The sequence below is a fragment of the Stegostoma tigrinum genome, chromosome 3 (assembly GCF_030684315.1).
Source record: "Stegostoma tigrinum isolate sSteTig4 chromosome 3, sSteTig4.hap1, whole genome shotgun sequence".
Taxonomy (NCBI): domain Eukaryota; kingdom Metazoa; phylum Chordata; class Chondrichthyes; order Orectolobiformes; family Stegostomatidae; genus Stegostoma; species Stegostoma tigrinum.
In genome coordinates, this window is record NC_081356.1 from 114,419,343 (window position 1) to 114,443,996 (window position 24,654).

Consider the following 24,654-nt stretch of genomic DNA (forward strand, 5'->3'; position numbering starts at 1 on the left):
CAAAGAAATATGAACCATTCTCCGAATATTGATTTGAACGTTCATAAAAACGTTTGAAATTGCATCTGCAGACATGTATATGTATACATAACATTTGTACTGATATTGTGATTTGGGGAAATATTTGATGAACAGGAGCCATTAGTGGTAGAGATAATGGGAACTGCAGATGCTGGAGAATCCAAGATAACAAAGTGTGAAGCTGGATGAACACAGCAGGCCAAGCAGTATCTCAGGAGCACAAAAGCTGACATTTCGGGCCTAGACCCTTCATCAGAGAGGATGAAGGGTCTAGGCCCGAAACATCAGCTTTTGTGCTCCTGAGATGCTGCTTGGCCTGCTGTGTTCATCCAGCTCCACACTTTGTTATCTAGGAACCATTAGTGGATGGGTTAGTAAGTTTGCAGATGACACTAAAGTCGGTGGAGTGGTGGACAGTGTGGAGGAATGCTGCAGGTTGCAGGGATACTTGGATAAACTGCAGAATTGGGCCGAAAGGTGGCAAATGGAGTTTAATACGGATAAATGTGAGGTGATTCACTTTGGGAAGAATAATAGGAAGGCAGAATACTGGGTCAATGGAAAGATTCTTGGTAGTGTAGATGTGCAGAGGGATCTTGGTGTCCATGTACATAGATCCCTGAAAGTTGCCGCCCAGGTTGATAGTGCTGTTAAGAAGGCTTACGGTGTTTTAGGTTTTATTGGTACAGGGATTGAGTTCCGGAGCCGTAATGTCATGGTGCAATTGAACAACACACTAGTGTGGCCTCATTTGGAATATTGCATGCAGTTCTGGTCACCCCATTACAGGAAGGATGTGGAAGCATTGGAAAAGGTGCAGAGGAGATTTACAAGGATGTTGCCTGGTTTGGAGCACAGGCCCTATGAAGAAAGGCTGAGAGACATGGGTCTCTTCTCATTGGAGAGAAGGATGCTAAGAGGGGATTTAACAGAGACATACAAGATGATCAGAGGATTAGATAGGGTGGACAGTGAGAGTCTTTTTCCGAGGATGATGACTTCAGCTTGTAAAAGGGGGCATAGCTACAAATTGAGGGGTGATAGATTTAAGACAGATGTCAGAGGCAGGTTCTTTACTCAGAGTGGTAAGGGCATGGAACACCCTGCCTGCCAATGTAGTTAACTCAGCACATTAGGGGCATTTAAACAGTCCTTGGATAAGCATATGGATAATGATGGGATAGTGTAGGGGGAGGGGCTTAGATTAGTTCACAGGTCGGTGCTACATCGAGGGCCAAAGGGCCTGTTTTGCGCTGTATTGTTCTATGTTCTATGTTCTAAAACCCTCGGAGAATCAGCACAACAAGCGAGGCAAAGTCCATTTGTTCATTCAGCAAATCCCAGCACAGAGGCTGAGGAATCAACTTCACCACAAGGAACATGTACTGTTTTAACAAGAATATAATGGAAGATGTGACATTGCAAGCACTATCAAAAACTTTAAAGAGCAATATACAATGCTAATGTTCAGTTTCAGATACAAACTGCTGAATTTTCCCATTTGTGGAGCATATTCACTGTGCATTGCTATATGTTGCGTTTCATCCACGACACTGCACTCACCCAGGCTGTTGTCTCCATGGGTGGAACTTGGCTGCTCCCTTGACATGGGAAATGGCAATAAATGTGAAAAATTATGAGGGAAGTGAAAAATCAGAATCTTGACATAGGGGAACATCAAGGGTTGAAGGTTTGAATGGCAAAAGCATCACACTGATGAATGGCGCTTGCATCTTATTAATAAAGCAAATTGTCTCAGTTCTATGCAAATTGCAATTCTTCCCTCCATACCCTAGAAACTAGATGATGCTAATTCCCAAAATGATGTAAGGACATGAGGAGACATTTCTTCACCCAAAGAGTGGTGAGCCAGTGGAATTCATTACCACAGGAAGAAGTTGGTGCCAAAATATTGAATGTATTCAAGAAGTGCCTAGATGTAGCACTTGGAGCAAATGGGATCAAAGGTAATGGAGAGAAATCAGAATTTGGCTGTCAAGTTTGACGATCAGCCATGGTCATGTAGAATGGTGGTGTAGGACTGAAGGGACGAATGGCCTCCTCCTGCTCCTAATGTTTATGTTTCTATGATAGCCAGAGTTGGGGGCAGCTGCTCACTACATGCTACTCCAGGCCTTCATCCAGCAGAATGTCTTTGCTTGTTCCATTGATACCATCTTCCGCAACACTTCATCCAACAAGACAGTATCAACAAACCACCAGCCTCACCACATCATTGTACCTACTCTTGGACAACTCACACTTCACTTCAGCCCTTCAGGGCTTCACTTCGGAGCTGGTGCACACTTTTGTCTTGCTTTTACTTGGTTGCTTTGCACAAAAGGGCACACATTTATTTCATGCATCTACACAGGATGCATATTCTAGCTCCCAACGTCATTTCCTAATGTTCTTCCATTTTGCATTTACTCAGATGCTGCCAGCTTCTGTGGCTGGCTTTGCTTTTTAGCATAGAGAGATAGGCTGGCAGCTTGTCACTGTTCAGAGCACTGAAAAGTCAATGGGGAGAACATGCTGCTGTACAGCACCATGTAAGATTAATGTCACACCTATAGCATGTGGCAGCAGCTTATATGGCAAAGATGCTGCATGTACAGGTTAACAGTTATATGGGAAAGTCAAAGGGGACCTGTCCTTTGGGCACAAGGGGGACTATCACCAGCCAGGGGGCACCACAAGAGCCTCATTTGATTCTAATCCAGGGGGTTGGCCATAGAGAAGGCCTACAGGCCAAGGGTGATCAGTCCAAGGATTTCGGGCCAGTCAGTCAAGGTGTTGTTCCATTCTCCTGCTGTGAGACAAAGGCATGGGCTGAGTATAGTGATAGCAGATGGAAGACCAGTTAGCGGTGATGCAGGAAGAAGTGGTGTGTATTGACTGATTGAGTAGGAAACACAGAGGCCAAAAGGGATTATTAGCTTGGGAACATGAGGTTGGAGAAAGGCACTGAGTGAATACGATGCAAGCAATAATAAGTTTTCTTGAGCCTTGGTGAGATGTGTGTGTAGTGGCCGAGCCAGAGCGAATGGTGACCCTGTGAGTATGGGGTAGCAGAGAGAAAATGGAGGCACTCACTACTGTGGATCACAGAAGATCATTAATCTTCACCATTTAGGTTTTTGAGTAGATTTGTAGCTCGGGTTGTGGATGTTGAGGTCGGTAGGCTCGCCGAGCTGGCTTGTTGCTCCATTGTTTCATTACCCTGCTGGGTAACATCATCAGTGCCGCCTCTGACCACTACTCCTATGTACTCCTATGACCACTGGGCATCAGAGAAGCACACAAACCCACATCAACTCTACACCAACTGCTAACCCGAACCAAAGACCTGTTACCCACTACGGACAGAAACAATACAAGATTCCCTGCAAAAATTGTGACAAACGTTACATTGGGCAAACAGGAAGAAAATTAGGCAAAGAGTACATGAACATCAACTGGCAACAAAAAGAAACAACCAATACTCATTCATCTCCGTTCACACGGATAAGAACCATCAGTTCGATTGGGACGACATCAGGATTCTTGGACAGGCCAAACAGAGACAATTCAGACACAGGAATTCCTAGAGGCATGGTTCTCCACTAAGAAGGACATCAACAAACACACGGAACTAGACCCTATATATACACCACTGCAAAGGAAAACCAGAGGTGAGGTAACTCAGCCCAACGGACACCAGAGATTAAATAACAGGTGGAAAAACACAACAGCGCTTCATTGGAGGCTGTAATGATGATGCTACCCAGCAGGGTAATGAAACGCCAGAGGAACAGCAATCCAGCTTGGTGAGGCAATCAACCACAATAGCCATGGCCATGCATGCTGCACTTCATCTGGAACACTGCTCTGACCTACACTGCTCTCTCAGTTTGGCTGGCTGAGTTTGGTGGTGTAGCCTCCTTTGCCAATGACCATGAAAAGCACCACCTTCCTCTCCAACCATTCTGTCTACCAGCATCTCCAGGTCCTCGTTGGTTGAACAAAGATGCTAACTTGTCTATCTGGACCATTTCATTTGGGATAATGATGCAGGACCACATTGTGACGGGCAGTTCCTGGCCTGCATTGGTGTGCAGCTAGTGTTTATATCTGTAGCACCAGTAGCAGTGAGCACTACCACGTCTCCCGCCACCCAATTCCTCAGGATAGGCACCATGGAGACCAGTCGCACAATTAATTAGGTGAGAAAAATCGCCGGGGCAATGGAGAACTGGCTGCAAGGAATCACGCTTGAAAATCAATTTGCTAAAAAAAATGAGAAAATTCAGACCTACATTTTTTGAGTGAGATTCACAAAGGATGAAGAAAGTGAAGGAAAGCTTAGATGAGGGCCCACAAAAACAAGCAGCAAGCTGCTGTTGCTACTTAAATCTTAAGGGAAAATCAGAAAGCTTTTCTTAATGCAAGGTTCTAACTTGCTTCATTTTCCCTGTATTCTTAACATTTCTTTTCATTGTTCCCAAATCTCTTAAGGAAGTGGAACATTGCACCCATATCTTGGATCGCCAAAATGGAAAATAGCAATTGCAGAAATGTACCCTGAAAGTTGTGTTACGAGGTATGAGATAGCAATGCCTTGATCTGAAACTTCCAAGGACTGACACCTTTCATTCAACTTACCCATCTTCCTGCCATCCTAACACCTCACCAAATACCTTAACGCCATATTCACTGTACACTCTCACCGACTTACCTTATACACTTAACTTCTCTCCACAGCGTGTCAAAATGCTGCTGGACCTTTAGCCCCAGTAGATGGCCACTATGAAAAGAAAGAGTTGTCCTTTGACAGTAGGTCAGAGGTTGGGAATTATGTGTCAAGTAACTCACTTCCAGGCACCCAAAAGCCTGTCTAAAATTTACAACACAAGTTCTGCACTTTCGAAATATTCAAAAATTCTAAAGAGGAGGAATGGGCAGGAATATTGGGAGAGGATGGAGAAGAAAGGTAAAGAAAAAGACAGGCAATGGCCTAGTGGTATTATCACTGGCCCACTAATCTAGAAACGTGGCTAATGTTCTGGGGACTCAGGTTCAAATCCTACAATGGTACACGGTGGAATTTGAATTCAATTAAAAAAAAGAATGTGGAATTAAAGACTAATGATGACTATGAAACCAATCTCAATTGTTGGAAAAACTGATCTGGTTCCTTAATACTCTTTAGGGAAGGAAATATGACGTCCTTGCCTGGGCTGGCCTACATGTGACTTTAGACCCCCAGCAATGTGGGTGAGTGTTTAGGATGGCCAACAAATGCTGGCCTAGCCAGAGATGTCCATATCCCATGAGTGAATTAAAAAAGGAAAAGTTGCCATAGTCCCAGAGGACCATAAGGCTGTTCTCTCATTACAGAAAGACGACCGGTGAAGATTTAACCTGAGGGTCACCATGCCTTAGGCAAGGTTTGACGAAGGTACAGCCTTCATACTGACCTCAACTATACAGGATTTGAACCCACACTGGTGTTACTCTGCATTGCAAACCTGTGGTGGGTTTGTACATATATGAATGCATACGAAACATAGTAATCATGTATAAACAGCATGAGACTGCTCCATGAACTCATTGACTCTGTTACACCAACTTCTACAGCAAAGCACTACCACGTGTTCCTTTATCTGTGAGTACATTTCCTTTAATGCGAAGTTGTTAGTGAGCACATTACATTGCCATTTAATAAACATGCAAGTGTTTTGATTCCGCACATAAAACTCATTCCTGGCACATAGACAAAGGTATCATCTCCATCCCTACAAGTGGGTGAAGACATGTGAAATAAAGTGATATGAAAACAAAACAGGCTCATGACTTTAGAAGTATTCCACATGATCACAGCAAATATTATTTCAGTAAGGTCACTGATGAGATGCAGGTACTGTGCATTGTATGAACACTGACGTGAATAGTTCAGCTGAATGAAATAAATTCTGCGTAATTCTATTTAAACTGTCCATTGTTATGTGTGCCACGGGAACATTACCTGCAGAATTGAGTAACTTTGAACTTGCCACTGAATAAATTTGAAGCACTGATGAGGAGTACTCATTGAGCATTGAAGAAAATTTGTGGCTTGTCACTTTAACAGCTGGAAATGTAGTCACCAAGCATTCAGCACTGTTTAAAATTAGAGCTTGGATTAGGTGGTTGGTGAATAGCATGCGTGCTTATTTTACAGCAGCTGTTACTGTAACCAGCTGAATAATTTCTTCATCCTGAAGCAGGTTGAGAAAGGAATAATGCCAACATTTTAAAGCCTGCTGCTGATTAATAGTGATGGCAAGTAAGGAAATTGACTGGAATGTTCCGCTCCAGGCAGAAAATCATAGGATTTGGCTGGAGTGTCTGCACAGCATCGAATCACTTCGCCTAACTATGTTAAAACATTTTACTTTTCATGGTATAAAGCTCCTGTCATTGAAAAATTGCATCTGATAGTTGATACTGGGAGACCAGTTGACACAGATAACAATCCAGCATCTAATATGGCCACAAATGTCATACTGGAAGAGTTTGTACTTGCTCCCTGTTAATTCAAATAGCATCCTGACAAAAGAGCAAAAAGGTACAAGTCAACTGATAACAATCCCTGAATATGGAATATGTTCAAAGAAGCTACTCATTTCCTAGAGTGTTTTTTTTCTAACCTGGAGCTAGGGATTTTGCAAACATCTGCCAATCCATTAACCTCTCTCAGCGACACCAAATTAGATTGACCTTAGATGGTTTTCAGCACTTTTCAAAGCACATTTACAAAATTCATTATATTTTGAATCATTGTCACTAGTGTAATCAGTCATCACTTTGTATATTTCAAAGTCCCACAGGTAGCACCGAAGGTACAGTTGAGCTGCTGGCATTGGTGAATTTAAAGATCCTGGCCACAGTCTTGCGTCGCAAAATTAGTCTGCAGAATGCACACACAATTTTGATGCTGATCACAGCAGATACTGTTTCAGAAAGGTCACTGGTGTAGTGCAGGCACTGCGCATTGGAAGTATGCAGACAGCCAGAGGTCAGTCCACATTTAACACTGAACTGACGCCAGTAGTGTCATTTTTAAGCTAAAAACTCTAGCTAACTGTCTCCTGTACATGCACAGCTGACTATGCATTCAGTAGCAGGAAGTACCCCTCACTAATACTATTTAAAGGAATCATTAGTTACTTTCAGAATAGTTGTGGATTGATGTTTTCCGGCTGCTGCTGCTTAGTTTCTCCAAATGCTTGGTAGTTTGTACTGCTATTTTAAAGTTGCTTTCATCTACATGCTGCAGTATGGCACATGGTGAAGGGCATCATTCAGACTTCAGTTTTTTATGCTCAGATCTCTTGCTTATAAAACATAGGCTCTTTGTCAGGGGGAGATCACGTCTAACAAATTTAATTGGATTTCTTGCGCAGGTGAGTATATGAGGGTAACGCAGTTGATCCAGTCTATGTGAACTTCAGTAAGGCTTTTGGCAAGGTCTCACATGGCAGCTTGGTTAAGGATCCTGGCTAGTTTGGCAGATTGATTCCAAAATTGGGTTAGTGGCAGGAACCAGCTTTTGTGACTGGAAGCCTGCAGCCAATGGTTGGGTGTTGGTTCCTTGCTTTTAGCTGCATATATTAAAGATTGAGACAATGATGATAACGATAAGAATAATCATCATCATCCAAACAATAGGCTTGTTCAGTAAGTTCATTGACTTCATGAAAATTGGAGGTGTGGTAAATAATGGGGAGGAAAGGCCTAGACTACAAGACAATATAGAAGAGTTGGTCAGGTGAGTTGAACAGTAGTAAATGGAACTTAATGCTGAAAAATCTGAGGCAATGAATTTTGAGAGGACTAATGAGGCAAGGGAGCGCACATCAATAATATGACCTAAGAAAGTCAGAGGGATCTTGGTGTTCATGTTGAAGGCAGCAGGATAGTTAGATTAGGTTGTTTAGAAGACACATGGGATACTTGCTTATATTCCTCAAGGCGCTGAATATAAGGGCAATATATGATGCGCAATGTATATAATGTCAGGCAACAGTTGGAATAATGTGTGCTGTTCTAGGAAGGATGTGATTGCACTAGAGGAGATGCAGAAGAGATTCACCAGGATGTTGGCTGGGTTGCAGTGATCCAACCACGAAGAAAAGCTAGATAGGCTGTTGACGTTTTCCTTAGAGCAGAGGACACCAAGGAGGAGTCTGATCGAGGTGTACAAAGTTCTGAGGGGCATCAATGGGGAAAATAGGAGAAACCTTTCCTCTTTGTAGACCCTTTAGTCTTTCACTTATAAACTCTGTCTGATACCACCTCTCTCACTAACACCTGACGAAGGGACGAGTTTTTCAAATAAACCGGTTTCAAACTATAACCTGGTGTTGTGTGATTTATGGCTCTCCCCACCCCAGTCCAACACTGGCGCCTCCACATTAAGGTCATGATTAATCCAGTGACAGTGACCACCATCAGCTCCATCAGGATAAGATCATGAAGCCATGTCCCTCCCCCAATAGGGTGCTACTGGATAAGTCAGAAACATGTGCCAGAAAGGGTGGTCCAAAACATTTGGTTAAGTGGCTATTGTGGTCATATGGACATGAAGCTTGCAGGTGTGCTATGTTTGTGGGGGTGAGGTGAAGTATATAAATGTTAGATATGGGATGTGGTTGATAAACATTGTTGGTAGGTCAGCTATAGGGGGTGTACGCTTTAAGTACTGCAGCTGATTAGATCTGGATGCAAGTTTGCTCGCTGAGCTGGAAGGTTAGTTTTCAGACGTTTCGTCACTTTTTTTTAAATTTGAAAAAATATACTTTATCCATAAGATGTACAAAAAACAAAACATATTTATACACCTACCCAGTCATGCAAGCCGCTCCGGGTTACCCAGCAGGTACGTACACCAACTAAAGGAAAAAAAAAGAAAAAAAACAAAGCAAAGAAACTGCCCCAGCAGTCATCACCCCGCACAGTCCCAGTTGGCCCCCTGACCAGTTGGGGAAGGCGCCAGCTGGGCCCAGTTACCAGATAGGGCCCTTTTTTCTATTCTGGACGAGGGGTTTCATACCGTGGTCTTTCCCCACCGCGCCTTGGCGGCGGCTGCCCCAAGCATTAGCGCGTCCCTCAGCACGTAGTCCTGGACCTTGGAGTGCGCCATTCTGCAACACTCGGTCGGGGTCAGTTCTTTCAGCTGGCAGACCAGCAAGTTGCCGGCAGACCAAAGAGCGTCTTTCACCGCATTGATGGTCCTCCAGGCACAGCTGATGTTGGTCTCAGTGTGCGTCCCGGGAAACAGCCCGTAGAGCACGGAGTCCCGTGTCATGGAGCTGCTCGGGACGAACCTCGACAAATACCACTGCATCCCACTCCAGACCTCCTGCGCATAGGCACACTCCAGAAGGAGGTGATCGACAGTCTCGTCCCCCCCGCAGCCGCCTCGAGGGCAGCGTGCGGTGGCGCAGAGATTCCGGGCATGCATAAAGGATCTCACTGGCAGAGTCCCTGTCACTGCCAGCCAAGCAATGTCCTTGTGCTTGTTTGAAAGTTCTGGCGATGAGGCATTCTGCCAAACGATTTTGGCAGTCTGCGTGGGGAACCACACGACGGGATCCACCCTCTCCTTTTCCCGAACGGTCTCAAGGATACTACGTGCTGACCACTGCCTGACGGCTTGAGGTCAAAGGTGTTTCCTTTGAAAAATTTCTCCACAAAGGACAGGTGGTACGGGACGGTCCAACTACTCGGAGCGTTCTGCGGCAACGAGGCCAGGCCCATCCTTCGTAACACCGGGGACAGGTAGAACCTCAGTAAGTAGTGACACTTGGTGTTATTCTTATCGTTATCATCATACTGAGGACCTACACATAGCTTGAAGCAGCTGCACACAAAGGTAGCCGTCAGGGCGAGGGTGGCGTTCGGTACGCCCTTTCCCCCATTTTCCAGGTCTTTGTACATGGTGTCCTTGCGGATTCAGTCCATCCTCGAACCCCAAATGAAGTGGAAGATGGCCCGGGTGACCGCAGCGGCGCAGGTCCAGGGAATAGGCCACGCCTGCGCCACATACAACAGTACCGAAAGCCCCTCGCACCTGACAACCAGGTTCTTACCCGTGATGGAGAGGGACCGGAGCGTCCACCTGGCCAGCTTCTGCTTCAGTTTGGTCATATGCTCCTCCCAAGTATTAGTGCACGCCCCAACTCCACCGAACCAAACACACAGCACCTTCAGGTAGTCTGTCCTGACGGTGAAGGGGATGAAGGAGTGGTCGTCCCAGTTCCCGAAGAACATGGCCTCGCTCTTACCCCTATTGACTTTGGCACCCGAGGCCAGTTCAAACTGGCCGCAGATGTCCAACAGCCTATTCACCGACTGACGATTGGTGCAGAAGACGGCGACGTCATCCATGTACAGGGAGGTCTTGACCTGAAGGCCGCCGCTGCCTGGGATAGTCACGCCCTTCAGGCTCACGTCCTTCCTGATGGATGCGGCGAAGGGCTCCACACAGCACGCGAACAAGGCAGGAGAGAGCGGGCAGCCCTGCCTGACTCCAGATCTAACGGGAAAACTGTCCGATTCCCACCCGTTGATCGAGACTGCACTAACGATGTTGGTGTAGAGCAGCTGGATCCAATTGCGGATGCTCTCCCCGAACCCCAATTTGGAGAGGACGTCCCTCGTGTAAGCATGAGAGACCCTGTCGAAGGCCTTCTCCTGGTCCAGGCTGACGAGACCCGCCTGTCCTGCACGTAGGTGATCGTATCCCTGATGAGCGCGAGGCTCTCAGCGATCTTCCTGCCCGGCACAGCACAGGTTTGGTCAGGGTGAATCACCGACTCCAGGACAGACCTGACCCGGTTGGCTATGACCTTGGCCAGGATTTTGTAGCCCACATTCAATAGTGAAATGAGACAACAATTCTTAATTTCTTCCCTCTCCCCCTTCCTCTTGTAAATGAGGGTGATGATGCCCTTCCTCAGGGACTTGCACATTTCCCCTGCCCAAAGCGCACTATCGTACACCTCCAGCAGGTCCTGGCCGACCAGGTCCCACAGAGTGGAATACAGCTCGACCGGTAAGCCGTCACTCCCGGGAGTCTTATTCCTGTCCAAGGACTTGAGGGCTCTGGTCAGCTCGTCCAGGGATATCGGCCGGTCCTGCCACTCCATCGTGCCGTCGTCTAAGACCTCCGTGATAGACGACAGGAACGACTCGGAGGCCGTGCCTTCCGTGGGCTTTGTGTCATACAGTCCGGCATAGAAGGATCTGCTGATCCTCAAAATGTCGGGCCGAGACGACATCACTGAGCCATCGTCCTCCTTCAGCCGGCTAAGCACAGAGCTCTCTTTGTGCATCTTCTGAAAGAAGAAACGTGAACACATCTCATCCTGCTCCACGGAGCGGACCCTGGACCGGAAGATTATCCTGGAGGCCTCCACGGCGAACAGCGAGGCTTGCTGGCCCCTCACCTCATTGCAGCCAACCTGCAATGATGGCTGCGGCAAGTGCTCGTTCCCCAGGTCAGGCGATCCAGAACACCATCCGTGTTTCCGTGAAGAAGGTGGATGAAGGTGCACCTGTGGACCGCGCCTTCTTTGTGAAGAGGGTCCTGTTGGACTGTTGTGGGTTCGCTGCTGAGGACATTTACTGCCTGCAGGATTTCCCCGGAGGAGATTTTTACGATGTGACCTTCAGGAGTGCCAAGCTTTGCGAGCGCTTCCTGGAGGTTTTCAAGGAGAAAGGAGGTGAGGGCACCCTCTCTGTATTGACCGCTGTCCTGCTGTTCGTGATGCCAGCGCAGTGGAGCCGTATGGTGACTGTACACATGTACAACCCGCATGTGCCAGCAGTTGATGTCCTGACCTTCCTTGGAAGGTACATGAAGGTGGAAGGGGGCCTAACTGACATCATGGAACCCTTTGGCATCTGGACCAGTAAGAGGCAGGTCAAGGTGACGCTGAGGGTGGGCGCAGACGGGACCGTTGTACACCCACTGTCCAGCTTCGGGACCGGAGGGAACAAGGGCTACCTGACCTATGCAGGGCAACCTAAAGTCTGCAATGCCTGTGGTAGGTCAGGTCACGTGGCGGGCGACTGCAAAGCCACCATCTGCAGGAACTGCAGGGAGGAGGGACACCTTGCAAAGGATTGCCCACAAGAGAAAAGCTGCAACCTTTGCAGGGAAGCGGGCCACCTCTATAGGGCATGCCCGCAGTGGGGGACCACCTACACCCAGGTCGCCGGCAGGGGCAATGCGGGGCCAGCCCCCCAGGAGGAGAGGAAGGCACCAGGGCCCTGCAAGGACCCCACTAATGTGCAGGAGGGCCAGGTCGTGCAGGAGGGCCCAGCCCCGCAGGATGGGCCCGAGGCCAGCAAGGCGCCCCTGCAGGCTCCACTCCCCGCCGACAACCCGGAGTCGATGGAGGCAGCGACAGGTGGCCCAGGGGAGTGGACGACGGTCGGAAAGCGAGGAGGAAGGTGTGTCGGTGGGCCCAGGAACCGCAACCATCAGGCGGGAAGAGGCAGCTACAGGGGGGCTATAAGAGCTTCTCTGACGAGGGGGATTCGGAGAGGGCCCGCCCGAAGCAGAAGTTAAAGATCTCAAGGGAGAAGGAAAGCAGCACCATGCTTCCAGGTGACGGGAGGCGTCCTGAGGCTCCCTCCAACACCCAGTCATGTGCCGCTGGGGCACTGGAGGGCCCCCTGGAACTTCCAGGCGGGAAGGAGGAAACAACGTGTCCCCAGCCTGACCCAGAGCCGGACTCTCCTGCCTCCGTACCCCCGACGGGGGGATGCCACCCAGAAGGCAGCACGGACGGTTTCCTGAGCCCGGAGAGCGTCCAGCAGTTAGCCCAAGCAATGGGCATGAAGGGACAGATAGAGGGGCTGGACCTTGGACTTGGGGAGGGTACTGTGGTCACTGCCCACAATGGGGGTACGAGTTGCGAGCATTAATGTGCGCGGGGTCAAGTCTACCGCAAGATGTGTGTCCACGTTGGCCTACCTGACCACCGTCAAGGCGGACCTCCTGTTTCTGCAGGAGTGCGGGATACCACACCACAGCAGGTACGGGAAATGGTCCTGCGCCTGGACCTGTGGGCCTTCAATCTGGTTGGGGGGTAACAACTGTCGGTCCTCGGGCCTGGCTATTCTGCTATGGGGGCGCAACTTCACCATCTCTCAAGTTCAGGAGATGGTGTGGGCCACCTCCTAGTGGCTGACGTCACCTACAGGAACGCTCCCCTGTGGCTGATCAACGTGTACGCCCCAGCGGTACGGAGTGAGCGGTTGGCCATCCTGCAGCAGCTTCCACCCCCGCTGGCTACGTCCAGGCTGGTCATCCTAGGTGGAGACTTCAACCGCATCATTGATGCAGATGGAAGATCCGGCGTGGGGACAGCGGATGGGAGGAGTCAACTGGATGTCACGTCCAGATTCCTGATGGGCACGGTGAAGGACGCCAAGCTGCTCGACATCTTCAGCACCCCTGCAGACAGAGTGCAGCGGAGGTGCACCTGGTCGCGGCCAGACGGGTCTATTCGCTCAAGGATAAACTTCCTGTTTGTGTCACGGGCGTTCTCAGTCAGGTCCACCGGCATCGAGTCGGTGTTCTTCTCTGACCACTGCCTCCTGCTGGCCGACTGTCACTTACAGGACAACCAGCTGGCCGGCAAGGGGACGTGGAAGCTCAACACGACTCTGTTGACCCCAGAGAACGTCAAGGAGCTTAAGAGGGAGTACACCGGTTGGAGAACCATGAAACCCCTCTTTGAGTCTCCGGGCGACTGGTGGGAGACGGTGAAGGAGAACATCAAGAGGTTCTTTGTCCTCAAGGGTGTTCGGAAGGCGAGAGAGAGGCCGGGAAAGCTGTCGTGACTCCAGAAAAGATTGCAGAACCTGCTCCTTCTGCAGTTGATGGGGGTCAATGTCATGGAGGACTCCATGAGGTGAGGGGCCAGCAAGCCTCGCTCTTCGCCGCAGAGGCCTCCAGGATAATCTTCCGGCCCAGGGTCCGCTCCGTGGAGCAGGACGAGACGAGCTCGCGTTTCTTCTTTCAGAAGGTGCACAAAGAGAGCTCTGAGCTTAGCCGGCTGAAGGAGGACGACGGCTCTGTGACGTTGTCTCGGCCCGACATTTTGAGGATCAGCAGATCCTTCTATGCCGGACTGTATGACACGAAGCCCACGGACAGCACGGCCTCTGAGTCGTTCCTATCGTCTATCACGGAGGTCGTAGACGACGGCACAAGGGAGTGGCAGGACCGGCCGATATCCCTGGACGAGCTGACCAGAGCCCTCAAGTCCTTGGACAGGAATAAGACTCCCGGGAGCGACGGCTTACCGGTCGAGCTGTATTCCACCCTGTGGGACCTGGTCGGCCAGGACCTGCTGGAGGTATACGATAGTGCACTTCGGGCAGGGGAAATGTGCAAGTCCACGAGGAAGGGCATCATCACCCTCATTTACAAGAGGAAGGGGGAGAGGGAAGAAATTAAGAATTGTTGTCTCATTTCACTATTGAATGTGGGCTACAAAATCCTGGCCAAGGTCATTGCCAACCGGGTCAGGTCTGTCCTGGAGTCAGTGATTCACCCTGACCAAACCTGTGCTGTGCCAGGCAGGAAGATCGCTGAGAGCCTCGCGCTCATCAGGGATACGATCACCTACGTGCAGGACAGGCGGGTGGACACCTGCCTTGTCAGCCTGGACCAGGAGAAGGCCTTCGACAGGGTCTCTCATGCTTACATGAGGGACGTCCTCTCCAAATTGGGGTTCGGGGAGAGCATCCGCAATTGGATCCAGCTGCTCTACACCAACATTGTTAGTGCAGTCTCGATCAACGGGTGGGGATCGGACAGTTTTCCCATCAGATCTGGAGTCAGGCAGGGCTGCCCGCTCTCTCCTGCCTTGTTCGTGTGCTGTGTGGAGCCCTTCGCTGCATCCATCAGGAAGGACGTGAACCTGAAGGGTGTGACTATCCCAGGCAGCGGCGGCCTTCAGGTCATGACCTCCCTGTACATGGACAATGTCGCCATCTTCTGCACCAATCGTCGGTCGGTGAGTAAACTGTTGGACATCTGCAGCCAGTTTGAACTGGCCTCGGGTGCCAAAGTCAATAGGGGTAAGAGCGGGGTCATGTTCTTCGGGAACTGGGACGACTGCTCCTTCATCCCTTTCACCGTCAGGACAGACTACCTGAAGGTGCTGTGTGTTTGGTTCGGTGGAGCTGGGGCGTGCACTAAGACTTGGGAGGAGCGTATCACCAAATTGAAGCAGAAGCGGGGCCAGTGGATGCTCCGGTCCCTCTCCATTGCGGGTAAGAACCTGGTTGTCAGGTGCGAGAGGCTTTCGGTACTGTTGTATGTGGCGCAGGCCTGGCCTATTCCCTGGACCTGCACCGCTGCGGTCACCCGGGCCATCTTCCACTTCATTTGGGAGTCGAGGATGGACCGGGTCCGCAGGGACATCATGTACAAAGATCTGGAAAATGGGGGAAAGGGCGTACCGAACGCCACCCCCGCCCTGACGGCTACCTTTGTGTGCGGCTGCATCAAGCGGTGCGTAGATCCTCAGTACGCAAACACCAAGTGTCACTACTTACTGAGGTTCTACCTGTCCCCGGTGTTGCAAAGGATGGGCCTGGCCTCGTTGCCGCAGAACGCTCCGAGTAGTTGGACCGTTCCATACCACCTGACCTTCGTGGAGAAATTTTTGAAAGGAAACACTTTTGACCACAAGGCCGTCAGGCAGTGGTCAGCACGTAGTATCCTCGAGACCCTTCGGGAAAAGGAGAGGGTGGATCCCATCGTGTGGTTCCCCACGCAGACTGCCGAAGTCGTTTGGCAGAATGCCTCATCGCCAGAACTTTCAAACAAGCACAAGGACATTGCTTGGCTGGCGGTGAGAGGGGCTCTGCCAGTGAGATCCTTTATGCATGCCCAGAATCTCTGCGCCACCGCACGCTGCCCTCGAGGCGGCTGCGGGGGGGACGAGACTGTCGATCACCTCCTTCTGGAGTGTGCCTATGCGCAGGAGGTCTGGAGGGGGATGCAGTAGTATTTGTCGAGGTTCGTCCCGAGCAGCTCCGTGACACGGGACTCCGTGCTCTACGGGCTGTTTCCCGGGACGCACACTGAGACCAACATCAACTGTGCCTGGAGGACCATCAATGCAGTGAAAGACGCTCTTTGGTCTGCCGGCAACTTGCTGGTCTGCCAGCTGAAAGAACTGACCATGACCGAATGTTGCAGACTGGCCCACTCCAAGGTCCAGGACTACGTGCTGAGGGACGCGCTAATGCTTGGGGCAGCCGCTGCCAAGGCGCGGTGGGGAAAGACCACGGTATGAAACCCCTCGTCCAGAATAGAAAAAAGGGCCCTATCTGGTAACTGGGCCCAGCTGGCGCCTTCGCCAACTAGTCAGGGGGCCAACTGGGACTGTGCGGGGTGACGACTGCCGGGGTATTTTCTTTGCTTTGTTTTTTTTTCTTCTTTGTTTGTTTTTTTTCCCTTTAGTTGGTGTACGTACCTGCTGGGTAACCCGGAGCGGCTTGCATGACTGGGTAGGTGTATAAATATGTTTTGTTTTTTGTACATCTTATGAATAAAGTATATTTTTTCAAATAAAAAAAAACAAGGTGACAAAACGTCTGAAAACTAACCTTCCAGCTCAGCGAGCAAACTCACATCCAGAACCTCAACCTGAGCTACAAATCTTCTCGAAACTCGCTGGCTGATTAGTTGTGACATGTAAGAATACATTTACAAACGTTGAAAACTCAAGTGAGGTCACTGAACTTTGTACTGCATCCTGGAGTTTGGATCTAGATGGCTGGATAGATCACCACATTTATCTCCTCACTGCCTCTGGTGAGATGATGTGGATGGCTTCCTGGTCTTCTCACCCAAAGTCTAAGCTTAGTTTGGCATTGCAAAATATCAGTGCAAATTCTTTGGCTTCTTGCACAATAGCTGTGTTTAATTTGCTCATACACTTGCACAGCCATTTCAGCATCTCCTTCAGGAAGAATGCACTTTCCCTTTAAAAGGTGGAGAATAGCTGTAAGTAGCGCAGGCTGGTTTGAAATATTCTGAAGAAGCATCACATGACCTGAAAGGTTAATTTTTTTTTCTCTTCCTGCTGCCAGGCCTACTGAGTTTGCCTAGCAACTTCTGTTTTAGTTTAAAGTGGTGCTACTTCTCACAATTCTGCAAACCTTGCTCTCATTCAACTGTGTACACAGGGGGCAGACAACATTTAATCGAGCAGAAGGTTTGCAGACATTAGAAGCAATGGATGCAGGTTAATTGCACATAACAATTCTTGTGCCGGTTTTCTGCACTAATTGAATTTAGTGACCATTATTTTGATTAGGTTAGAAGTCACATGACACCAGATCATTGTATAACAAACTGGCACCTCCACATCATCATTCTGATTCACTATTTTATCCTGAGTGGACAAGTTGCTCTTGGATATGGGGACCAGAGGCTACACAATAGTTATTTGAACACTCAACAAAGCTACCAAGACTGGAAGGCCATCTAAGCCCTTGAACCAGTTTCCATAAGACCATAAGATATAGGAACAGAATTAGGTCACTCAATCCTTTGAGTCTGTTCCATTATTCGATCATGACTAATATGTTTCTCAACTCCATTCTCCTGCCATTTCCCAATAACCCTTGATCCCTTTATTTCATGCTATTCAATGAGATTCTGATTGCAGTGCCTAACTGCAAATACCCACTTCTGTCCCACTGCCCTTAATATTCTTAATAAGAGATTTCAAGACTGATCGATACTAATACCAGCTCCGTTTTTTACTGCATTATCCAAAGCAGGTGGCAGAGTGTTGAATCCGTGTAAAATGAAACCATACCAGCCGGAAACAAATTCCTCCATATTCTCAGGGATAATGCCGAATTGCCTTAGCAGATCATCGAATACCTTATGGTGAGAGGTACGTAGCTTTTCTTCAAAGGTTGGATCTCTGGACACCCACCTGTGTCCAGCTCAGCAATAAATGGAATGGTTTTCTGTTTCTGCCATAACCCCCAGGAACTAGACAAATGCCCTACCCGTTAAGTGTCCCATGAAGAGAGCTGAGTCTCTGTGAATCTTGGTCCCAGCCTAATTCTCCATCCCTCTGCTCCTCTCCTGAGAACATTCTTCCAAATTATTTAAATGGACTGGATTTAGATGAATCAGTCTCTTTTCCTATCAAACTCTCCTACCTGAATCTACCATGAACAATATCCTGGGTTAGTAATCAAAACAAATTGTACTTGTACAGAATTAAATGCTAATCTGATTAAAGCATACATGCCAAATGTGTCTAGTAGTAACACAAACAACACAAAAATGGCTTAAGAGGGAATTTAGAGATTAACTTGTTAGACCTCAATTCCAATAACTGCCATAAAGAAAACCTTTGTAAACACTTTGCACTATTGAGAAACGTATTATTGGAAAACAGATTTTTCCCCACAAGACACATGACGCTTTCAAAATCAAGCCATGTGTTCTGCACTCAGGCACCCTTATAACACCATCCTACTTCAAATACGCAAGCTGACGGAAAACTTGGTAAACATGTTAGTGAGGGATTAGCAATGAAACAAATAAATAAGTGAAATCGGACAAGCTTTGGCTCCAAAGTGCTAATCTGGACTGGGCTGATTAAGATTGCTTTGGAGGACTCAGAATTTGCCCCTAATATGTCTCTAAATTAGGCTCCATTGTTTAGCATTTAGAAAGACTAATTTCCATTGGATAAATGTTATGTTAACATAGTTTTCTTGCTTCATTAACAAGAAAGAGGAAAATCAGAGTGTTAGCTGCATGTCCATCCTTTGCAGCTTTAAAACAAGCTGAAGATCTTTTAAACATGAATTTAAACAATAATCAATCAGAAGTAGAAGAAAATATTTTATAGAGTGGCAAATATAAGCACAATACACAAATCCCAGAGCTCCCAACTGATTCACTAGTTCTTTCCTTTAAATTTACGGTTCACTTTCAAGTTGTACATGATACAAAAACTGAAGGATCATTAATTTTGTGATATAGGATCTGTAAGAAAGCCAAGTCATGACATCCAGCCTGGGAAATTACTGAATTATTTTTGACAGTATTATAGGAAATTCCATCTTACAGATATCAAGTTGCTTATCAACAATAAGACCATTGTTGTCAGGGGTTGCTAGATTTCAATGATTCAACACTCCCATAGGTGGTGACAGACTGATAGCCTGTTGCAATTTTTATAATAATATTTATCACCAGGCTCTTTCATGATATTGACATTTTTTTAATGTGAGGTTTTTTTTTGTAATGTAAGCTGAATTCCTAAAATTATATTTACTCATTGATTCACTTAACTTCTTCAGCAAATGGCTACAAAACCTAAACAGAAGCTAACACATTCTCTGCATTAGTGGCTGTGTGTGTGTGAAATTGAGTGACAGTGTTTTCTTCATCTGCATCCTTCTCCTCTCCACTGTGTGCAAGTGTCTGGGGAGCCAGGAATTGAGAGCCCAATTGTGGAAGCAAAGACCGTAAGGAATAACATAGACCGAGGGGGATGCCAAGGTTGAAGGCGCAGGCAAAGGCCAGGATCAGGTATGGGGCCAAAATCTGAGAGCAGGAGAAAAGGCTGGGACTAGGAGCAAAGGCTACTAACAGTAGAACTGGCTCTTAAGCAGTGCAACCCGGCAGCTCGTTGTGACAGGTGAGGGAGAGACAGCAGTTCTTGCCACTCTTGTAGCACTGTCCGTGAGTATCTAGAGAACCACTGTTCTTGTGCATCCAAAAGGAAAAAGGCACAGCTGGAGTTGCAGCAAGGGAAGAAGGGTAAAAATAAGAGGTGTGCCTTTAAACCACCTGCACCTTGTTTATCAGAAGAGATTGAGGGGGCTAGAGATGTGAGAAGGATGATTAGATGCACATACACGTTGTTTCTCAAAGGAACACCATCCCTAGATGGGCCAAGGCGTGAGCAGGCACAGAAACTTCCGTAGGCAGGGCTACATCACTCCCAAACAATGGAAATAGCTGCCTTCCACCCAGAAGAATAATCTATTGAGATAGCCCACAGCATTCAGTCAAATGGAGGGAAAGTGCTCGGTGCTGCAGTTGCTCTCCCAAGTCTACAGGAACTGCTGTCTCTCTCTCACCCATCACGACAAGCTGCCGGGCTGCACTGCTTAACAGTCAGTTCTACTGTTTGTGCCCTTTAGTTCCAGTCCCAGACTTTTCTCCTGCTTTCAGGTTTTGGCCCCGTACCTGATCCTGGCCTTTGCGTGCACCCTCATCTTTGGCGTCCCCCTCAGTCTATGAAATTCCTTTTGGTCTTTGCTTCTGCAGTTGGGTTCTCAGGTCCTGGCTCTCCCAGGCACTCAAAACCTGCCTCAGTAGGGCCCTCTATGTGTGAGCATCTGATTTGATGCTATTTCCTACACAATGCAGATTGAACAATTTGTTGGCCAGGGAATACTGTGGTGGTTAAAGTGGAAGGTAAGTGGAAGCTCAGGGTTATTTTTGCAGACAGAATGTAAATATGCCTCAATGCCATCACTGGTGGGATGTGGGCATCACTGGCAAGGTCAGCATTTACTGCCTGTTCCTAGTTACCCTTGGTGGTGGTGGCCAGATGCATTCTGATTTAGTAATGGCAAATTTGCTGCTTGTGAATGAATGCTGGGACTAGTAATTTATATCACTAGTCCCAGCAAGCATGCACAAGAGGCCATTTTGATGGGCATGTTTGCATTCATTACTCTGATCAACATCTACGTTTTCAGTCCCACTGGGGCCACAGATACCATCATGGCTTCTCCAGTGACAGTGAGCTCCATCTTCTCCTTCAGTGTGAGGACATGTAGGTGTACAAGTTCCCCAACCAGATAAACATTGCTGATTCTTCCTTAAGCCAACTTGCCCTGCAAGAAAGAGAGTAATGTGGCAATGAATGTGGGGCTTACATGGCTGTCTGGTCCAACTGACTTCACAGTGACCGCCAGTAGGGCCTCCTGGTTCTTTGATAAATGAATGTCTCTCCATCTCAATGCACCAAGGCCTCGAACGCTATATCAGAGCCCATTCTATACCAAACAGTGCCATTCCTGCATCTTAATACCAGCTTACAACTCCGTCAGATCACACGTCACAGTCCTAGAAGACTAGCTTGAATGTGAGCTAGCCTCTATGTGCATTTCCATTTCAAAATTTAGCTAAACAATTGTGAGTATATCATTGGTTGCGGCTGCAATCATGTAAATGAGCACATAGGTCCTATTGGGTGCGACACACACCACGATAAAAGATGTGGGCTAATTGTGCATTGTAATCCCTGGTCTATTTTTGGCAGCTCTCTAACTTTTACTCCAAAAGGTTGGCAAAACCAACCTCATGATAGATAAATCATCAGGGAGCAGAAACCTTAATGAGGGTGGGAATTTCCAAGCTGTAAGGAGAATTTTTGTGGATTGGGTTCTCGTATTTACCGCATTGTCAAATGCAGCCCCAGTGATTTTGTAATGGACCAGCTTCCAGTTCTCATCAGCTCTTTGTAAAACAGCTGTATAATCTGACATATAACATACGGAAGAACCCGTGGACTGGATCAAACCAAGGAAAACTTCTCAATTATGCAAAAAAAAAGGCAGATTCCGAAAATCAGAAACAAACGCAGAAATTGCTGGAAAAGCTCAACACCTCAGGCAGCATCTGTGGTGAGAAAGCAGAGTTAATGTTTTGGATGCAGTGATCCTTCCTTAGACCTGACCAGGCTAAGAAAAGATTGATATATGCTGATGATGGGGTAGAGAGCGCGGGCAGGAGTAAATAATAGGTGTGGATAGAGCCCAAAGACAGAGAGAGTGAAAATCAGGTGGGCAGACAAAGCAGAGGGTAAAGATCAGCCTGGAAGAATGAATAGCTGCTAATGGGGACCATTAGTGGCTGACAATGGGTTGGTTGTGATAGCAACCAATGTGATGACAGGGCCTGCAGTGTAGGAGTTGGGGTTAGGACATGGGAGAAGACGCTGAGGACCTAAAATTATTGAACTTGATCTTGAGGTCTGAAGGCTGCAGGATCCCCAAGTGGAAAATGGGATGCTGTTCTTCCAGCTTGTGCTGAGCTTCACTGGAGCACTGCAGCAAGCCTGAGGCAGAGGTGTTGGCCAGGGAATACTGTGGTGGTTAAAGTGGAAGGTAAGTGGAAGCTCAGGGTTATTTTTGCAGACAGAATGTAAATATGCCTCAATGCCATCACCCAGTCTGCATTTTGTCTCTCCAGTGTAGAGGAGAATACACTGTGAGCAGTGAATACATGTGACTGGGTTGAATGAAGTGCAGTAAATCACTACATTGCCTGAAAGTTGTATTTGGGACCTTGGATACTGAGGATGGAGGAAGTAAACAGACAGATGTTACAACTTCTGCAATTGCAGGAGAAGGTGCCGTGGAGCTGTGGGAGGGTGTTGAGAGTGAAGGAGGAGTGGACCAGGGTCTCCCTGGAGGGGATGGTCCTTGCAGAAGGCTGCTAAGGAAGGAGAGGGGAATATGTGTCTGGTGGTGGCATTCCACTGGAGGTGGAGGAAAAGGTCAATGATCCTTTGGATGTGAATGCTGGTGGGGAGGTAAGGGAGGGCAAAGGAGACCCTGTTGCTTTTGTGGGAGAGAAGAGATGACAGGATGGCTGAAGAGCGGGAAATGGGTCAGACACAGCTGAAAACCCTGTCAACCATGGTGGTGGGGAATTCTTAGTTGACGAAGAAGGTGGACATTTCAGAGGCCCTTGTAGAAGCTGGCATCATCAGAACAGATGTGATGAAGATGAGAAACTGGGAAAATAGTGTCTTAATGGGAAACGGGGTGTGCGGATGCATAGTCCATGTAACTGCGGCAGTTGATGGGTTTGTAATGGATATTGGAGGCCAGCTATCTCGAGAAATGGAAATAGTGATGTCAAAGAAGGAAACGAGGAGTCAGTGATGGACTAGGTAAAGGTGAGATCAGGGTGAAAATTGGAGGTGAAATCGATAATATTTCCAATTCTACATGAGAAAGGGAAGCAGTACAGATGATGTCATAAGGGTACTGGAGAAAATGCTCTGGAAGGGCTCCTGAGTAGAATTGGAACAAGGAATGTTCCACATACCTCATAAAGAGGCAGGCATAAGTGGAAGAAAGTGAAAGTATTTAAAGGAGAAGTTGTTCAAAGTGAGGATGAACGCAGCCAGGCGGAGGGGGGAGGTGATGAATGAGGACGGTTCGGGCCTTTTTTCCAGGATGAAGCAGAAAGCCCTGAGATCATCCTGATGGGGAATGGACCTGTGAAAGGATTATACATCCATAGTAAAGAGGAGTCGGCTGGAGCCCACAAACTGGGAATTCTGAAACTGATGTAAAGTATCAGAGGAATCATGGATGTAAGTGGGAAAGGACTGAACAAGGAGAGTAAAAAATCAAGTTGAAGTAGGAAGAAATGAGTTCTGTGAGGCAGCAGCAGACAGCAACAATGGATCTGCCTGAGCAGTCTTGTTTATGGATTTTGGGAAGGAGGTAGAAGTGGGCTGTACGGGGTTGGGAGACTATGAGTTTCCAATTATTGAGCTTTCATCACAGAGCCAATTGTGGGTTGGCTTGACTCTATCAGTTGTGTAGACTTTCTGAAGTAATGGCATTCTGAAACCTTCACAATGCATTTGTGTGTGTTTAGCTTGAATCCAACTCTCCTTGTTTTTTCCATGGTTTCATTGTGGTCATGGCCTTTTCCAATATCAATCCTAGATCTGGATATCATCAGGTATATCAACGGCTTCTTTATATCCTGTGTAACTTTTTCCCTTCACTCATGGGAGGGGGGGCATTGCTGGCTGGCCAGCATTTATTGCCTATCCCTAGTTGTTCTTGAGAAAATGGTAGTGAGCTGCCTTCTTGAACCACTGCAGTCCATGTTCTGTAGGTAGACCATTGTGCCCTTGGGGAGGGAATTCCATATGTCTCTGTATTATACTTGAACACATTATCTCATTTCAAGGCTAGAAAGCGAATGCGGGAATTCCTGGAATTAAACAGCTGTGTAGAATGTTGCCTTCAATGAAGATTTCTTGTCAAGTGTCATATTTGACAGGCTATTTCTGGGATGAAATATGGTAAAAACTTTTGCCCTGTGATGTAATAATTATTTTGTGCTGTATTTACATCCGAGGTCCGTGCGTTTCAGTGCCTTTTGAAACCAAATCAGCAGGCACGGGATGTCCGAGGAGCTGGAGGGAACACTGCCTATGACCTCTTTGAATTTTGGAATTAGAAATATTTTCTTCTTACTGCTTGATTTACTTAATCTGTAGGCATTATGACTCTGAAAATAATTTCCTTTTCTTCCATCTCACAAAGTTCATTTTCAAGTTTTCCTTTAGCTCTTTAGATATTTTATGAGGGGGGGGAACCTGGATCTTAGTTTGCTTTCATGGCATCTATAGTGATGTGCTACTCAAGTTCTCCAAAGTACTGGACCATCTTATCAAAACACACTGGATACATTTGTAACAGATCTTTCTAGTTTCTGATAGGAGGGAGCATTTCGATGAGTGTGCTTCCCACAGTGTGACTTACTTC

The 24,654-nt window shown here is 47.6% G+C and overlaps 1 protein-coding gene across 4 annotated transcripts in view; it reads right to left on the reverse strand.

Moving 5' to 3' along the window:
- The window catches only part of LOC125451022 (storkhead-box protein 2-like), a 292,747-nt gene that overhangs the window by 127,317 nt on the left and 140,776 nt on the right, over window positions 1–24,654 (reverse strand). Inside the window, exon 1 of one of the 4 annotated variants that reach the window (XM_048527670.2) lies at window positions 18,106–18,136. The exons of 2 other annotated variants lie outside the window; for them this stretch is intronic. In XM_048527670.2, coding sequence (XP_048383627.1) covers window positions 18,106–18,121 — 16 coding nt within the window. In that variant the 5' untranslated portion in view covers window positions 18,122–18,136. Of the gene's footprint in view, window positions 1–17,906; window positions 17,927–18,105; window positions 18,137–24,654 lie in introns of those variants that run through there. One more of the 4 variants, XM_059644842.1, reaches the window with a different exon arrangement.